General features: G+C 42.0%; 1 protein-coding gene across 1 annotated transcript in view; it reads right to left on the bottom strand.

Annotated features, from left to right (window-relative positions):
- The window catches only part of pou6f2 (POU class 6 homeobox 2), a 65413-nt gene that overhangs the window by 23370 nt on the left and 23458 nt on the right, over window positions 1-18585 (bottom strand). Inside the window, exon 4 of the mRNA XM_022767252.1 lies at window positions 6084-6400. Coding sequence (XP_022622973.1) covers window positions 6084-6400 — 317 coding nt within the window. The remainder of the gene's footprint in view (window positions 1-6083; window positions 6401-18585) is intronic.

Genomic DNA, 18585 nt, shown 5'->3' with positions numbered 1-18585 from the left:
GGGCATAAAATAACCCGCCAGGAAAAATACAAAAATGCAAAAATCCTCCTCATAAAAGAACAGGGCAACAGAGTTTAGAGAAATTTCTATTCACGCATCCACTGTACATCACAAAATATATACAAATCTACCTTCAGCTAACCACAACCAAACACACAGTGGAGAAGAATTTCCGATAATATTCTGCAGGGACCACAAATGGGACTTTTGACTTGGTCTATGAGGAGGGCATAATGCAATAACATTGCATTAAAAGGGTCTTTTTACAGCGTGGTAGCGCTGTGCGGCTGTATTCCTCGTGTGAGCCCGGTGCTCTGTTTGCGGTCACTAATGGGCATCAGAAATTACAGGCAGTGGAATCGCGCCCCGCGGGGGGACTGGCCTCCTCAGCGGAGCGGAGCACTTAGACAGTGTCTGGGAGGCTGCTGGAGGAGGAAGGGGGGAACTCAATGTCACAGCCCTGCCTCATAATTAAAGAAACCCTATTCCTTATCCACTGTTAGGTGAGCCCTAGCTTGGTGCTCCATCTGAGGGCTCCCCTGTGGGTGTCTAATGCGTGTTGCCCCCAGTGTGCATGTGGGCTGATCAGGGAGCTGTGCCTTTCTACTGGGTGTCTGAGCTGGGAGCCCTCTGCCCACCACAAGAGTAATGGGGCCAGGTTTATAAGAATCGCAGACCTCAAGAAGCGAAGGCAATATGAACTTGGTGAGGTCTGAAAACCAAATAAAACCAGAAAAGCCAGGAAGTAAGTGCAAAGCGCAATGTAGGTGTAATTTTAAAAGTCAAAGTACCGACACAGTTTTCCAAATGATCCTCCTGAAATATGATAAATTTAACTTTCTCCTTATTTAGAAATTCAGGATTCATCGTTGGTCCTTAAGTCTGTAGATTTTCTTCTTGCCTAATCCCTCATTGAAGTAAATAAAAGTAGTAGAGCTGTCATGGTCAGGTTGTTTTCCTCATCTAGCTCCCATGCTTTATAATTATTCATATGAAATGTGGTGCTGTTGATGGGCAACAGTCTTATTTTCTGCTTCAGTCAACAGTGCACATTTGTATTTCTAAATTGTGGAGCGCTTGTTATGTAAGGCAATTTTCTGCCTTCTTAAGAGCCGGATCTCCTGTGCATTAATAAGAGGCTAGGCTGAGCTGCTGGAGAGCTGAGGGCCTGTTCATGCTCTGAACCACACAACCAGCAGCAGCAGCAGCACAGCCATTTAAACACAGTCTGGCACCACATACCATTTATACACATTTAAAAGTTTTATTAAAAAATTGTAATTCAGAAACAGGTGTTAGCCTGGATAATGGTCATATGTGACAGTGCTCAGAGCTTCTGCATATTCAGATTATTTGCAGCTTTACCTGAAGCCATAGCAAAGATTTTTAGAAATACTGAGGTCATTAGAGCCTCGTCCAGCCCTACAACCCCATGTCCTCATTCATTTACCTAATTAATTATATATTTAGTGCCTTTTGATTTTTTTTTTTTTTTACTGTGACACTCTGAATGCTTGTTAAAGCCATCACTACACTGTTAGGAATATAATTCTGGTGGAGATACATTAAATCCATTTATTACATTTAAATATTTTTCCTACAAACGATCAAAGTAGGATCTAAAAAATACACAACTACTACTATACTACTGTATAACCCTCCACTTTACTTCTGATTTTTAAATTAAAGAATTCTTTGACTTGAACAATGAAAATGTGCTTTGAAATTGAAAACTGAACTATCAATTTAAAAATGGGAGGAAAAAATAAAAAAGAATATGCATTGGGAAGTTTACTGTCAGAAATCTATTGAAACAGATCTGTAAAATTAAATCTTTATGAATAACCTCCAGTCTTTTTCCAAACAGACACCACTGTTGAGTTATGAGACATTCTATAGATAATGGACTCTTCCCTCGCTGTAAGCGTTGCCAGTTTCATTGACAAGCCGCAGTATGAGCCATTGGGTCCATATTTGAGCATGTCATTTTAATTTTGATTTAATACCCTGCAGAATGATGGCGGCCCGTTTCGCTAAATTGAATAGACGTGGAGCTGATCTGGAAAATCAATTAATCGATGTGCAAGGCTCATTTAATACACATGTTAATATAATGGGAGAAACACCCACCACCCATAAAAAAGAGACATTTGGAGCAAATTGGACAGTGGTGATTTTAACAGCGGTTGACATAAGTAAAAGTGCACTGCAGTGGAAAACAGTGACATGAGTGTCTGAAGGGGCCTCAGCTGGAGACAAAAGCAGCAGAGATGGGCCCGAGACTTGAGGAGGATGGTGGAGTGAACGGGGGGGTGGTGGGTGGGGGGTGGCAAGGAGGTGAGAAGAGATGGAGAGTGCAGACAGGCAGGCCTCTGAAAGGCTGTTGTGGTTGGCAGCCGCTGACCTTGGTGACGATGGGTTTTCACCAGAGGCTTCTAATGAAGGCTGATTGCCAGGGAATAGTGAGGGAGCCAAGGGGTAGAGAGGGGAACAGGGAGGATGAGGAGAGAGAGAGCAAGATAGAGTGAGAAGAGAGAAGGGAGAGAGAGAGAGAGAAAAGGATAGAGGAGAGGCTCAGGTAATTGCAGCACTTGTGGGTCTGAGGCCCTGCGGTCCTGTGATGTCGGGGTGCAGTGGGGAAGAAGAGAGATGTCTGTGGACGCTTTGGTGGTAAATTGTGGAGCACAGGGATAGGAGGCAGGCCCCTAGGCTGTAATTACCCCTATGAGTGTGCGAATGGAGAGTGGACAGGCCCAGTGTGGGGCTCTGACAGCGATCAAGGAGACGACTGCGAAGGGGAGTAGAGACAGACACACGGACAGACGGCAGGAGTCTGACGGAGGAGGAAGACAGAACGCCTCCATCTCTGCCGGGCCGCCCGAAAAACCAGCCAGCCAGACACTGGACCAAGGTCAGAGGCTATTAGTGAACACACAACATGCTGGTGACAAGACAGCCTTGACAAGAGCGACAGAGAGACAGCGCAGTGTTGAAGAGGATGCAGCTCCTGGATGGAGGAAGACATAATAGAGAAGAAAAAAAAAGGCAATAAAAAAAAGCAACTAATTAGATCGGAGCCACAGAGAGAGAGGGATGTTGGGGCTCCGCTGGATGGCGCAGCGGGGTCAGGAGGGTGTGGGCATACGAACTGGAATAAGAGAGTTGATAGGCTGGCCTAAGCTTCCCGCTGCCACGGATCAGTATGTACTGCCTCTCCTCTCCCTGCCTGGGCTGATGTAACTCACTGGAGTGGCAAATTACACCAGACCTACAGCTGTAGCCCGACATTATGATTAATTTGATCAGTAATTTCTCCTGTTTTTCATTTTAATCGCCGCGACCATTCTGCTGTGGCAGGTCTTTCAGATCTAATTAAGATCAATTCCGGTGTAACAGACTTGGCGAGCGCCTTTACCCCGTCAAATCCCTGAGCTCTCCGGGCGTGGAGAAAACCCGCAGCTCTAATCAATCAACTTCCAGCAAAATCCAGCGGGCTCCCGCAATCAGCCCATTAACACACTTAAGCAAATTTCATAATCTCCCTCCGTCTATTTGTCATCACTGTGGTGGCTATTTCAGGCAGCTACAGGCTGCATCTCACTGTACTCTGCATAATGGGGAGCAGAGTGGGTGTGGGCGGGGTAGAAAGGTACATTCTTACTCCATTTAACCAAATTAGCTGCACTAATCTGAGTTTAGACCATTGACTCAAGGGGACACAGTCTGGTTTGGTGTGATTTGTATGCTAATAGGGATATTAATGAGCCAATCAATGAATTTTGTCTCATAAATTAAAAACACCAAACACTAAAACACTAGGGATGTAATGAATGCTGAGGATTTCCTCACTATGAGTTTACAAAGAATATCGCACACCTCCCATGAGAAGAGAATTACAATGGGACATTAATTGGAACATAATGAGTGTTTGTCTCTCTGCAGCTCTGCGCTGTTTTTTGGCAAATAGTTGAATGGCTGGGTGATTCTGCGTGGCTGAATAATGACAGCAGGAAATAGGGGTGTTATCTGTGTAATGCTGATTGTATTATGGTAATTATGACTCGACTTTACTGCACAGACCAGCTCCTCTGGGTAAAGCATGGAAACACCAGAAATGCCCTTCTGTGTCTTCAATTAAAACATACAAAAGCAGATAACGGTGACAATTCACATGTGTTTGCCACAAACTCTCTGCTCAGGGAGTCTTCCTGAATTAAAAACTTCTGTGAATTAACCAATGAGGTGCTCAGTGATTCTGGGACTGAAAATCCAATCACTGACCCAGGCACCGGAGGGAGGAGGAGCTGCTGTTTAAATCCTATTGCAGCCTTGAGTGGGTGCTGAGGCCACGGCCTGTCCTTGGGCGAGCCCCTCGCTGGGTGACACACTCTTTGACAACCCCAGCACTGACCCAGAGAAACTAAACCTTTTACAGCCATTCTGATTCACACACACACACACACACACACACACACACACACACACACACACACACACACACACACACGTTCCATAATCCTATTTGATGAGGCAATATCTTAATGATACCTGATGTGGCCCCTTCGGCCCCCCTCGAGGGAGGTCTGTCCTCAGTCATCATAATCAGCCGTGCTGCTTCTTTTAGACCAAGACAATCTATATAAAGCTAAGGGTCTCAGTCTTAAAATGACCCTGCTCCTGCTGTCTTTGTGTGTCAGAGAAGGACATTCACAGGTTCTTGGAAATGTAACAAAGTTGTGGTTTAATAGCAAATCACTTATAAGTGTGAGAGTCTGACTATAGTGTAGCTGTTACTTAAGGGTATCAAACGCTGCCTACTGCAAGCTTAATGTGTGAATCTGTATGTTGGTCAGTGGCTATTGAATCCACAGTCAGACTGGACGGTGTCTATGGTGCGATGTAGCGGCTAGTCTTTGGAGCCCATTAAATACAGAGGCTGTTTTTCCTGCTGAGTCTCACTAGGCCGTGACAGGGCCGGAGAGGGCTGCAACGGGGGAAACAAATAGCCCAACTCATCCTGGCCATAAAGAAGGTTGCACCACAACCCAATAAGGGTCTGACGCTGATGAATGTGACCAGGGACAGAAAGGCGACCCTGGCCAGTCTCCACCAGAAATGAAACCACAGGGATATAAAATAGGTTATTATCGTCACACAGTGACAGCCAGACGGACAGAAGGGCAGAGATGGATGGACAGACAAAGTGACTAAAAAGCAGGTTGAGTAGGAAGAGCAGCAAAGATTAAGGGACTGATTACAGCTGGAAAGCCCAAGGATAGATAACCCCAGAATCCCTACTGAATCTGCAGGAGAAGGATGTGAATCATGCTTCTTGCCTGGTCGTGAGGTTTGATGTGCTCGAGTACATCAAGGCTTCAGCGACAAGATGCATATTCTAATAGCTCCACATAGACAGAAGAGCTGCCAGCCTGCATTCAAATACAGCCACTTGATAAAGATCAAGTGCTGACAGAAAATCAAGCACTGTGTAAACTGCTTAAGCACATCATTTCTCGAGGTTGACCTGCCCGAAATCACACCATCATCAGTGACGCCATTCAATGCACACTTGAATTCTTTAAGTGGAGCGTCACATTTTCACATATGAATAATATATCTAATTTGTGCACTGTATTGTAAGTTTAACATCAAGACTAACACTGTGGCCTTCTTATGCTTCCTGTAATGTAGCTCATTCAGTGTCCATGAAATTTACATGAAGAGAAGATTTCTGAGAGCCTTACAAATGTGTACAATGGCAGACCATTAACAAGTGAATATGCAAAAAGCAATCTGTTGCTTCTATGATCACCATAAATACTGGTGGACAGGTCAGGTATCAGTCAAAAGTCACCAGTCCACATTTTATACTTAAATTGTAAAAACAAAACTTTATCAATGTATAAGAAAAGAAAAATAAGATTTCATGTTGCCTTAAACAATGATCCCAACCTGCATACAGTGAGGTGTACAAAATAAAGTTTGAGGTCAATACCATGAGTTTAGGATCAGAATCTGCATCAGAGAGAGAAATTTGGATTGGTGCATGACTCCACAAAATGTATCTTCGGTTGTTGACTTACGGGCAAAGGCATGGGCGGGGTGACGGGAGAAGGAAGGCTGCGAGCCGGTGACTGGTTGGGTCGGTGTGGTGGAGACTGCTGTGGCTGTCCAGAGGTGGAGGAGCAGGCAGAGCCTGGAGACGGGACAGAGGTCTGCTGCTGGTTGGGCGGGGTCATGTGATGCTGGGTTGGCAGCTGGTTCTGGGTGTGGGAGTGGGTCTGTTGGTGATGGTGTTGCTGCTGATGCTGCTGATGCTGCTGTTGCTGCTGCTGGTGGTGCTGCTGCATCTGTTGGAGCTGCTGCAGGTGCTGGAGCTGGGAGTTGAGTGATGAGGTAGCTGTTGATGAAAGGACAGCGAGTTGTTTGAGTCTTGTTTTTGCATGAGACCTGAACTCTCAATATAGAGCGCAACAAACGCAAATGACTTTGGACTGACAACATGACAACAAGTCTTTCAGCAAATAAACAGGAAGCCATCGTTATCTGAAGAATATACTCACACCTCAGATAGAAACACACGTACTCGTGGAGGTGTGGGATGCATAGGATGAATAGTGAGAGACAGATGTAAATTGGGTGGAGCCACAACAGGGTCCCCCAGGGTTTTAAGCCTGCATGGTAGACTCAGTGAATTTAATTTTGCTGGTTCGAGGACAAAACTATCAAGCCTGACTGATATAATTGCTCTCTCTGGAGCCAAAAGTCTTCATTGTAACTTGGAGAATGTCACAATCTTTGGTTTAATGGCTGAAAATCTCATAGGAAAGAGACATCCATCTTCACTGCAAGAGTTCAGAAATAAACCCATTAACTAATTGGATCCAATAATGGCACGCCATTAGAACCTCATTTCTACATTTAAATGCTTATAAATTTTTATGCTGTTTAAAAGGAAAATGGTTAACACTCAGGCTGAGACAGAACAGCCTGCCGCCCTGCATGCAAATACTACCCACGGACCCAGAAGGTCCATCTAAAACATGATCCAAAACATAAACATACAAATATTGTTCTGTGATCACTGCAGGTGCACCTCAACGTCATGGTCATTTTCTATGACAGTTCTTACAAAAACATGTGAATACAGAATTTGGTGGATCAGTGCACATACACACACACACGCACGCACACACACGCGCATGCGTGCGCACGCACGCACGCACACACACACACACCAAGTTTGAATGTCATAAGAAAATCCATAACACAACATAGACAACAAATAATGTCTACAAAGGGTATCATCTGTAATGCTATATGTGGAGAATTGGACTAAAAACACCATCTAGGCTGACCTTCACAGCCTAAACAGAAGAAAGGGCAAACTGAGTTTCCATACAGACATAATGGATATAAAAGTTTTTTTTTAACCTCTACACACACAGAGAAAACGCTTGTCAGCCTTGTCAGTCAGAGAAGAATATTCTATATGGTAAAAAAATGAGTCCTATATCTACAGTTATTCCTCATGCAAAATGCAAAAGACTTGATAGAAACATGAACCATAAAACAAAAACAAAAAAAAACATGCATCATGGCTTCCATAGCCACAGAGCAGTCAATCTGAGTTTGTGATGTTGCCTTTGACTCTGTGACATTACACATCATTGTACAGAAATCAACAGTAAGGTTACATCAGATGACCATGACAGGATCCTACCTGATTTTCTGTGGATTAAAAGATAATGTGGGCTTGAAGGGGACAGACCTGAGCTGTGCGGTGATATTTGACTCCACTTCACACACTGTACTACAGAGAGAAATTTGTGTAATGGAATTTAACAAATTGACCTTAAAGTTGGACGAAGTTACAACAAGTATTGATAAGAAAATAATACAAAACTAATTTAAAAGTATTACATTTCTTTGACAATGAGCAAGAAATATATGGAGGACGTGCAGAAACTAAATCAATCAATCAATCAATAAGTTTACTATGGCACTGTTCATTAGATTGATGGTCATTGTTGTGCAGAAAAAACAATTGCTGAAATTTGTGAACAAATCAAACTATATATTTAAATGACTAAAAGTTTAAAATGTAACTGAGTAAATTATACAGATGAAACAAGTCGTTTTCTGTATCTAAAATCCGTCATAACTGTTTGGTTCATTTAAATGTGCAAATTACACTATAGTGCAATATGACAATAAAAAACATGAATTTTTAAATTAATTGTTGTATTAAAAGTAAAATCTGCAGCATTATCAGAAAGATTTTAAACAGTGCATCACATACACAGTTTGCTATCGTGACTTAAAACACAAAGGACTGAATAACAAACACGGAGTGTTTGTGAACATCCATTGATAACGCAGCCGAGCAATTGTTAACACAGGCGTAGACAAGCTTGTATATATACAGAATCAATGCACTTAAATAATTTAAGTATGGTTGTCTCATAAAATATGAATAAAACATCAGGGCAGACAAGTCTTTGATTAGTGTGGTCACTACGACTCCAGGACAGGCACAGATGAACATTTGATGAACATCAGATCATCGTCCTCTTTCCTCACTCTGCAGAAGCTCAGCAAAAGAAAGCCGGCGTTTCTTGGCCAGTAAACAGTACACTTTTACATTTCTTCTACCTCCTGACACATTGACACCTCTCTCACACCCCCACCATGAATTATATATCATCTGTGCAAACGGCGAGAGTCCAATTCTCTCTTGAAATGTTGGGGCAAGTTGTCTAGCAAGCGCTGAGCCCCTGACAGGACCGGCTCTTTTCCTTTGCAACTTCACAACGACAAAATGTTGAGCCCTATTTAAAGATGGAATAAAAGGGAACAAAGACGGAGAAAACAAAAGGGGGGTAAAATGAGATTTCTGTCAAAAAATTATCGAAACCAGGCGAAGATCAAAGACGATTGGAGAATTTCCTCCAGCGCCAACCATTACGCTGAGGAACAAGAGGCACAACAAAAGAATATGAGGCAAAAGAAAACAAATACAGAGGGAATATGGAAGAAGCCCCATGTGGCCTTATTATAAGGGCTACACCGCAGGTAACTATATTCTTTAACAGCAGTGCTTTATAAATTCTGTCATCTTGTTAAGACTGTCAGGACCACTGACCCTCCCTTCCCCTCTAACTGGGCAACTGGCATTTTGAAGCTCATTCTTTTAACCACAGCTGTCTGATTGCTTTGGTTGAGCACATAATCCAAACGGCTTGTCTCAGCTAATTGTTTGTGCTCCTTCCTCCAGCAGACACAGGGCCGAGGATGAGAGCGGGAGCTTCACTTATGATGGAGAGAGGGCAAAAGGGTGCCGGGATCCTATAGTGCTCATTATATCTCCCACTGTCTCTTTGTTGTGTTTCATATTCACCAGTCCTCCGACTGCGATGCAAGCTGCGCTCCCACTTAGTCATCAAGCCTGAGGGCTGTGAGAGCAAGGGTCCCACTCTTACTGTTGTCACAACTCGCCTATGTTAATGTTTATAATGAGGAATGAGCCAGATCATAGCAGGAAAGTCATGCAGCTAAATGATGAGATACAAGCTGAACTGTGGCATTTTGTGCTCCATCTAAACATTTAACAACAATCATTTGGGAGTATGAAACACCAGCACTGAGAAATCTGAGAGGCCTCCAACCTCAACGCTTTGAGGAACTGTTTGCCATCTCTCTTTCAGAGCTTTTTTTTTTTTTTTTTTTTTATTTTGCTTCAGTGCCACAGTAGAAATCAACTGTTATCTTTGACTGTCCCGGCTCCGGCTTCTGAAGTACTGGAGGACGAAGCGAGACTGATTGTCAGAGGTCGAAAGGCTAGGTCAAAGCTGGCTCATTCGTCAGACAAAATGCTATTTTTGTTTCCTGTGCGGTTGAGGAGAGAGAGAGGGGGTGGGACGGGTGGGGGCAGCCTGCTCTCTCATTACCAGCGCTATCTCAGTAGTCCCTGCCAACCCCCCTATTACAGCACTTTTCTCTCTGGGGCTGATTCGAGCTCGACTCCTTGTTTTCCTCTCAATGCACAACACCGCCGTTTACAACTATTCCCTATGAGTTATCTTATACGTCGTTTGTGTGTGTGCATGCTGTTTGTGTACAGGTGGAGTCAGTGCAGCTGTCCAACGTTGATTCTCAACGCAAAGGTGAATTTTGAGGAACGTGCAGGACTCTGATGTTAAGAGTACGAGAAGTGTAACATGTATAAAAATGAGTGCTTTGACCACTTTTTAAGATGCAGATGTACCTAAGATCCACACTACATCACTGCTCCATGCCATACTAACTGTTCAAAGAAAAAACACCTATTGAGGCATTATGGCTACACAGAAAGTGTATACGAATCATTGTATATCGTCATCATTTGAAAGTCCTTAGAAAAAGAGCCTGGCCAAGGCCAACCTGGAGAGCGACTTCAGCTTGACAGTAATCATATTGACACAAATGGACTTTGTTTCACTCTGTATAGCTTTCACTCTGTGTAGTGTAAAGTGTGTTCAGGAGAAGGACGAGATGATCAGTTCATGTTGAAGGGATTTAAGATTTCTTGGACATCAAAAAGGAAAAAAAGATGACAATCCTTGAAAAGACTGTATGGAGTTCACAGGAATGAATAAAACCTATAGAACCTTGTGTCAGATCAGTAAATGATGCACTGTTTGCTTTTCTTAAAGTTACTTTTTAAGTAGTTCTCATATTAAGAAGTGAAACGTGTGCGTCACCTCTTCTACTCAGCTCAGATACATAATTGTCTTCTACTAAAATCACCCCTCACTGCTGTTGCACTGAATGTCTTTGGTGTAATTTAGGAGTGCTGTAAATTAAGAGCTAAATTGCACAGGAGCCTGTCAGGAGTTAATCAAATTGTCCAATGTGACCCACCCTGTATTTTTAGGAACTGCTCTAGTCTAAACACAGCTGTCATTCTTTAACAAGAGAGGTGAGAGGGGACAAACAAGCTCCACATTACTGCTCTGCCTCACGTTCCGCTATGGGAGTCCATAAACCACTGTCTCAATTGCCTTTTCAGTGAGTCACACTGATAATTACTCCACTGGAGGTAGGGAGATTTAGACTCTATGAGATCTGGTAATTATGAAGCTGGTCAAAGGAAGGTCATTTTTACTCTGCGGATTAGATCGGAGCACGCACACACTGATGAAGTGGATAACATCACTGTTTCTGCACTCATTTCTTTAGCTCACTGTTAACTCCTATCACCGTTGGTCTCTCTGTATCACGTTGATAACACTCATCCCCATAACAAAACACTGATCATCTTTCAAAAATGATCAATCATGTTAATAGTGTTTTGTGATTAATTCTGTAGTCCAGAAACTCACAGCAGACATGGGAAAACAAAGAGAAGAAAGAAATCTATCGAGAATTTGAGGTGTAACATAAATGACAAAAACAACAGATCAATGAGCAAAATTTCTTCAGCAACTTGTCATTTAACTAGCTCATCACCAGCGCTCAGATCTTTACCTCAAGCCTTAAAACGTCCCCTGCGAGTAATTTGCTATTACTGTATACATCACAGTATACAGTAAGAAACACAATATTCTCTCTGAGATACAGTGAACAAGAAGTATAAAGAAACATGGAATAGAAATACTCTGGGAAAATTTGGATTTGCATAAACTTAATGTATTTTTACTTTCCACCTCAGTTGTTAATATGATTTTAAGACCCATTGAAGTAAAGTTCTGTAAAGTAAATTTGATCTGATCTACTAAAGATAAAGATTCACCTTCTAAAGACAAACAAACAAGGTTGATTTTTTTTTTTTTTTTTAATACAACCTTGAACACATATTTGTGTTACTTTTCCTTTTACCAGCGAGTCTATACAATTGGTAATCACGTTAAAAGGAATGGAGAAAAGATTCCTACCTTGGCAATGGCTAGAATAAACATGGGGAAAATGAAACGTTAAAGGAAGGAGTAAACTACTGAATAAAAACATAACTCAGAGCCACAGCAGGCAATATCAGTGTGCTGCAGGAGGAACTCAGCAACTACACAGAAAAATAAATTATATATATATATATATACACATATATATATATATGTGTAGTATATGGAGTTAAGATTTGAGAAGAGTCGCAGAGCCACAGGATTTTAGAGACTAAACCACATCACTCGTAGGGATCCAGAGATAATGCTTTCACTTTGTGTTGCAAGGCAATATCAAGCTGTGTTGTAGAATTCTCAGTCTGAGGGAAGCATTTCAAAGAATCAAATCCTCTCCATGGAAATGTTACACATACAAGAAAATCCCTGTGTACTCGATAATGTTGCCCTTTTGCTGTTGCTTATGCTAGGTTATTGATTTCCAAAGTGTGGTCCAGGGACCTCCGAGGGCCCTTGAGAGAGTTCCAGGGGGTCCCGAGCAGAGTGAGATCTAGTTCACTCTCACTGCATTTCATTCTTTTCAAGAGAATGTGTAACAACTGTTTTCATTGTCCCTTTTTCTTCCTTCTAACACTGACCACATGCTGGGCAGACGACACAATTTATTTCATTAACTATGCGATGCCACTCTGCTCAACAGTTTGTTCATCTGTGAAATGATCTGTATCTATATTTAATATCTAAACATTTACATAATCTATATTCAGCTATATCGTTTCATACAACAGCTCAAAATACTTTAAATCAAACGAATGAGCAAACCGACTAGATCTCTTGTACACATTGGGACATTTTCCTCTGCTTTTGGACGGAGGAGTTTCACTCTTATTTCAAATGCTACCTAGTATGTAATACTGTGGTGCCCAGTAAGGGGTCCCTCGCTTTTGTCCTTGAGAGTCCAGAAGGTGTTGGACCCCCTCCTCTTCTTAAAAAAAAAAAAAAAAGCGTCTGTCTGCTTGGCAGGACAGACTGGGTTATTACAGCGTGTTCATGGTCCCATCATGTGTCGTCAGACCAAAGCGGAGGCCGCGAGTAAAAGCCTCATGCAAAATTTATGTTCATGCGGCTGTTTCAGTGGGTGGAAAAATCAATATTGCGGGCCTGATGCACGGAGATGACTGAGTGCTCTCTGACTGACAGTAAAAGCTGAGAGAGATTGAGGGGCTACATTTACTGCTCTAGAAATGGAGTGGAGTGGAGTTGCCCTAATAGTCTAGTTCACCTTAAATTTGAATTTCATTGTGGATTATTTTGGTAACAACTCAGATATTGAGGGCTTGAAGAAATTACGCCATTAGAGAAAACGAGAACAAATGAAGAATAAGCAAGCTTGTTTTCAAACCATCTAAAACACATCTTGCATTGTGGTTTCTGAGCAGCTACAGTATCGTATATTATGAGGTTATTAAGCCTTCCCTTCCTTTCCAACTTACACAGATATAAAATGATTGTAGAATAATCAAAAGGCAATGTGGGTATGAGGAGGACATCATAGGGCTTTTGTTCTATGCTGCTTCGCTTACATATGCTTTTGATAGTGTGCCACATACCCACAGTGCATTTGGGGAGGAATGCGAAAAGAGAGCGAAAGAAAGTGAGAAAAAGAAATTCAGTGGGATGAAATAACCCCAAACAATGGGATTTGCTTTCCATTCTTCTGCCTCCATCTTCTGTCTTTAATTATTCCCTTTGGTTGTCTGAGGGAGCGTGTAAGCACTTTCACACAGCACAACATGCCCAGCAGCACAACACTGTCTGCCTTAGTGATGTGGAGACTTCTGAGTGACACTGAGCCTCTTGTGATTATTAATGCTGTTTAATACAACACAGAGCAGCCACCATGATTGAGGGAAAAAACAGATTTCAAAATACATGCATTCACAATGCAATGTGAATGGGATTATGTACTACATGAGCACTGCACTTGAGATATGTCCCCCCCCCCCCCCGCAACATAAACAATGTGTACACCATGAAATGAAGGCTAATGTTTTGTAGATGCAACACTGGAAATGTGTATTTGATAACAAGTACCAAGTGCGCTCTATTTTGTACACAGCGTTTAATGGAACCTCAGCTGATCCTGGTGGGATCCTTTGTGCCGGTTTAGTAGTTTCTTCCTGAATCGCATATGAGATATTTGAGAGCCCAGAACGATGTATGATGAATGAAGTAGCATGCTACTTATACGCTTATCGTGCTCACTGACTAGCAACAGGTTCAGCAAAGGGCAGCGGCAGTAAATGAAATTCCGCACCGGGACAATATATCATCAAAAGAAATGTATGCACCCGAAACTTACAAGCCTTCTTCAGATGCGGACAAGGTGCCTGACGGGGCTGGGGGAGGGGGTGAGGATGGGATAGTGGAGGGAAGAAAAAGGGGGGGGGGGGCATAGGGGAGTGGGAGAATAGTGGGGGGAGGGTTTTTTTTTTTTTTTTTTTGCTGGATGGGTGAGGAGCAAGCAAGGGGAAGCAGCAGATTTTGTTGAATCAGTTCTATTTTCATACTGGCTGATCTGTGTCTTTTAACCATTTCACTGCAGCTGGAAAATGAAAGTACCAGGGCTAATTTCACAGTGAGAGCTCACTGAACAAAACCCCCCACGGTCTGTGGAAAAAGGTGCTAAGTCTACTTTGTCATTGTGAATTACGGCAGTGTAATGCAGGAAACGGGCTTGTGTGTACGGCAGAGGAAAAGGAAAATATGTGCAAAAAAGAAGAGAAGCCCCTTTTTTTCCCCTCTCCTGCCTGAGATATTTTGTGAGGTCTTCTCATGATCTGTAAGTATCCGATAGCTCTCTCCAAACATGTCATCCCGTGCTGATGCCACAGGATCCATCTATGATGTGACTGCAGTTAGTCCAGAAATAGCACCCACGGGACCTACACACTCCTCAGGCCTCCTGCGGGACCTCTTAAGCTCCACCGATACTGATAAAAGCCCCCACAAATCTGGCCCCCAGATACCTCTGCCATTAATTAAGGTAATTAGGCCCTGGTCAGCAATTAGTAACCACAGATAGCTTTTAGCAGCGGCTAAGACATCCCCGCTGGTGAGGGGTTCGGTTCCATACCATCTGCTGACAAATGTCACCATGGACTCTTTGGTTTCACACACAGGGAACAGGAGAACTGTGTTTAAAAATGACCTCTGTGTGATCCAGGCTGGCTCCCAGACTCCCACAGCCTCTCTGCTGCTGCTGCTGCTGCTGCAGGATCACTTTGTTTGTTCTTCTCACTTCTTTAGTTCTTTTCTCTTTCAACATGGAAGAGCTAGCTCTATGAAAATCCATACATGTTGTACATGGCCAGAGTGGGAATAGGAAACATTCACTGCACAAGGTATTGATCAAAATTAGAACATCTGTGCTGAGTGTAAGTAGTATTGATTAGAGTGTAATGCTAAATTGATTTGCTTGTATTATTAAGTCCATGAGAGATCCATAGTGATAATGTGTTAGTTTACATTATGATTATATAAAGTTCTATTAAAATTGGGGATAAATCAAAATAATGCTGCATATACAGTTGTTTTAAGCATGTTTTTCCAAATACAACATATTTACTCTGCTTCAAGTTGATCATTTATATCAGGATGCTCCTCCAGATAAGAAATTCCACATAACTTTCCTTTAACAATCAATTAAAGCCCATGTGATAAATGAAAACATGAACAAAAGAAAATACACATCCACAAACAAATGTGTAATTTTTCACTAATATCAAAACACAGCAGTCTTCGTATTTCATCCTGTGGTGCAGGTATGTGATATAAGGCACTCTGAGTAAAACACACTGATTAAAATAGGCTGAATACACACATTCAACCTTAGAGGACAGATCATGCAATAAGTCACATAACCTGGGAATAGGAAATAAAGGATGCAGCTGTGCTACTTTACACAATTCCACATTTGAAGCAATTGGTGATAACACCATTTTCATTCCAGTTCAGTCCCATAAAATTACCATTAACATTACAACTCATGCAGAACACAGATAAATGTAAAATGTCACCCAGTTCTGCCAGGCGGGAATTCCAGTTCCACAAGATTACCATCTCTGTCTGCTCTCTCCCACTGCACCTTGTCTAATATTTCATTTACAACATTTCATAAGTTCATTTTCCCCTCACTGACCATGTAAATCACAAATCAATTTTCATTTAAAATGCTTGACTACAGATTGTTGCTGAAAGCTTCTGAATTGCACCTCAGCAAAATGGCAGACCTTTAGCAAATCTTTCGGAAACAGTCTGGCTAGAAAAGGGAGGAAAGAAGTGAGATGTAATTTCTACAAAACAACTCCGGGGCCAAGTGGTCAAGGAATTTACTGGTAGCATTTTACAAGTGTTGAAATATCATGGAAACAATACACTATGTTATTATGTATATGTATAATTTGTATCACACTCAATAGTCCCTCCTTTACTGAAACCTCAGACTTGTGATCGACTGGTCTGTTGAAAAGGAACAATAGGCTGATGAACTCTATCAAATGTACATAATTTATGGGGATACCTAATCAATACATGCAATCTTTAATGCTAAATATTCATTAAGGATATCAGTGTGCAGAAGATTTTAGAAAGAAACGTTTCAGATATCTGAGGTTTAATTAAAAAACACCCACATAATATTGTAGTTTTTTCAATGATAAACTGTTAATTTGGTTGAATGGACACAATAATATGCATGTCTCACATTTAAAAACTTAATTACAGCAGGCAGAGGGCAATCTGTTGTAGCTCAAGAGGTGAGGGAAACAAAAACAGCTGGATTAAGATGGAATAATTTAGCATATTTCTAATTATTAAGCTAATTTTAAAAACTGTCATATTGGAATTCAAACTGCTAATTCAGAAACTATGCCCTCCTAATACACCTCTACTACAAAACCCATTTAAATAAATGCATTACACTCTCTGCATACACAGTGCAGATAGACACAGTGTGTAATGTGGATGGACTGTCTTGTAGACTGTGTGTTTATGGCAGGAGGTTTGCAAAAAGCCTCCCTCAGTGTTTACCACTGAGGGCAGATGTCAGGGTTTGCTGTGGAGGAGCAGACACAGCCACATCTGATTAACAATATTATTGTCCTCCTCCACACCGCCATAAAGACTCATCCTCCCCCCACTTTTCCTTTCTTTCTTTCTATTTCAGGCTCTGGCAGCACGCTGTCCTGTGGCATGGCTGAGCCAGAGTGACACTGCCACCATCCACAGTAACAAAACATGAGTCAAGAGCCAGCAGGTTAAGACAAACAGCACTACTTTCTCTTACCAGGCAGAAACCATAAAAATATCTCGGTGTATATATATATATATATATATATATATATATTTAAAAAAAATACATACTTTATATTCAGATACACTGTGAATCATTTGTACTGTTATTTTTGTGCAATTATGAAATGCATGTAACTTGAATTCAGAACAAATCATTAGCATGTCTGCAACAAGTGAAACACCAGGGGGTAAAATTTACTCACATCTCAGCTTCAAAAAAAGACATCAGAGTATAAATCATGAGTCTCATGGGAGTGTGTCTGTGTGTTCATATGTGCATGTACAGAAAACCTGCGCATCAGCCTGACTGTAAATTTGTGTGTTTGATTCTAAGCCTCTCATCGCTCCTCTGTACATTTTGATTGGTGATTTTTTTCTTCTTTCCGTCGCCAAATTGTCACAAAGGCAGTAACCCCACACGTTTCCAAGCTGCTTATTGAAGACAAACAATAAACTACTGGCAGATATCAATGGCAGAGATGAGAACCCGGGTGCCATATCTGCTGGGACTGCCTGGCGAACCTGCCTCTGCCTGCGCTTCATCTCCAGCAGCACCTCTCACTCTCAATTATTTGGCTGCTGTCACAACAAATCAATCAAATTACCGCTCCAGGACTGTGTGCAGCTGCTCCTATTGCACCGCTAGTTGCATTAGCTTTGAAATGTATGAGGTCTACATTTTATCACTGTTATTTATTTAATGCGGCTCTCTCCCCTGCGAGTCATCTTACAACCACAGCAAAGTTAAATCATTAAAGGACGACGTGGAATACATACTGCTTGAGAACACTTCAAATTAAACAGCGATAAGGGAGAAAGGATGGGGTTGGCCTCTATTGTGTTGAGATGGCAGATGTTGATGTGAGGAAATATGGACTTCTTGCACTGGGTCCTATTAATGAACTCTTCTGCTGGCTGAATGTGCAAACAAACAATAGCTTATCTCTTTCCTTATCCCAAAATGATTCGACAGATATACACATGAGGAAGAGAATCCCACAATGAGCAACTAGTGCGGCTATAACAAGCCCAAAAAGGATGTTTGAAGTTCTCCAGCTCCTATAATGTAATGGGTAAAGGGACACAGAGGCATTCCCACAGCAGACAGAGGTTAAGTCAGTGGCCCGGCCCGGTGAGCTAACCTCTTAAAGGAGCAGCAGTCAGCTGAGGCAGAAGAGATGCACTCTGACATGTCTAACTAGTGTGGAAACATTTGGCTCTTCCCCCAGGAGCCCAGCCTTTGGTGGTGTAATGAGCAGAGTGATTTCCCTAATTTGTATCATGCCAACACCCACAACCTGCGAACGACACTGCTGAGCATTTTCATCAAAACGGCAGACATGCCTTTGATTGG

Source organism: Seriola dumerili, unplaced genomic scaffold (genome assembly GCF_002260705.1).
Source record: "Seriola dumerili isolate Sdu_G_001 unplaced genomic scaffold, Sdu_1.0 BDQW01001124.1, whole genome shotgun sequence".
NCBI classification, from domain to species: domain Eukaryota; kingdom Metazoa; phylum Chordata; class Actinopteri; order Carangiformes; family Carangidae; genus Seriola; species Seriola dumerili.
This window is presented reverse-complemented; position numbering and strand designations above follow the sequence as displayed.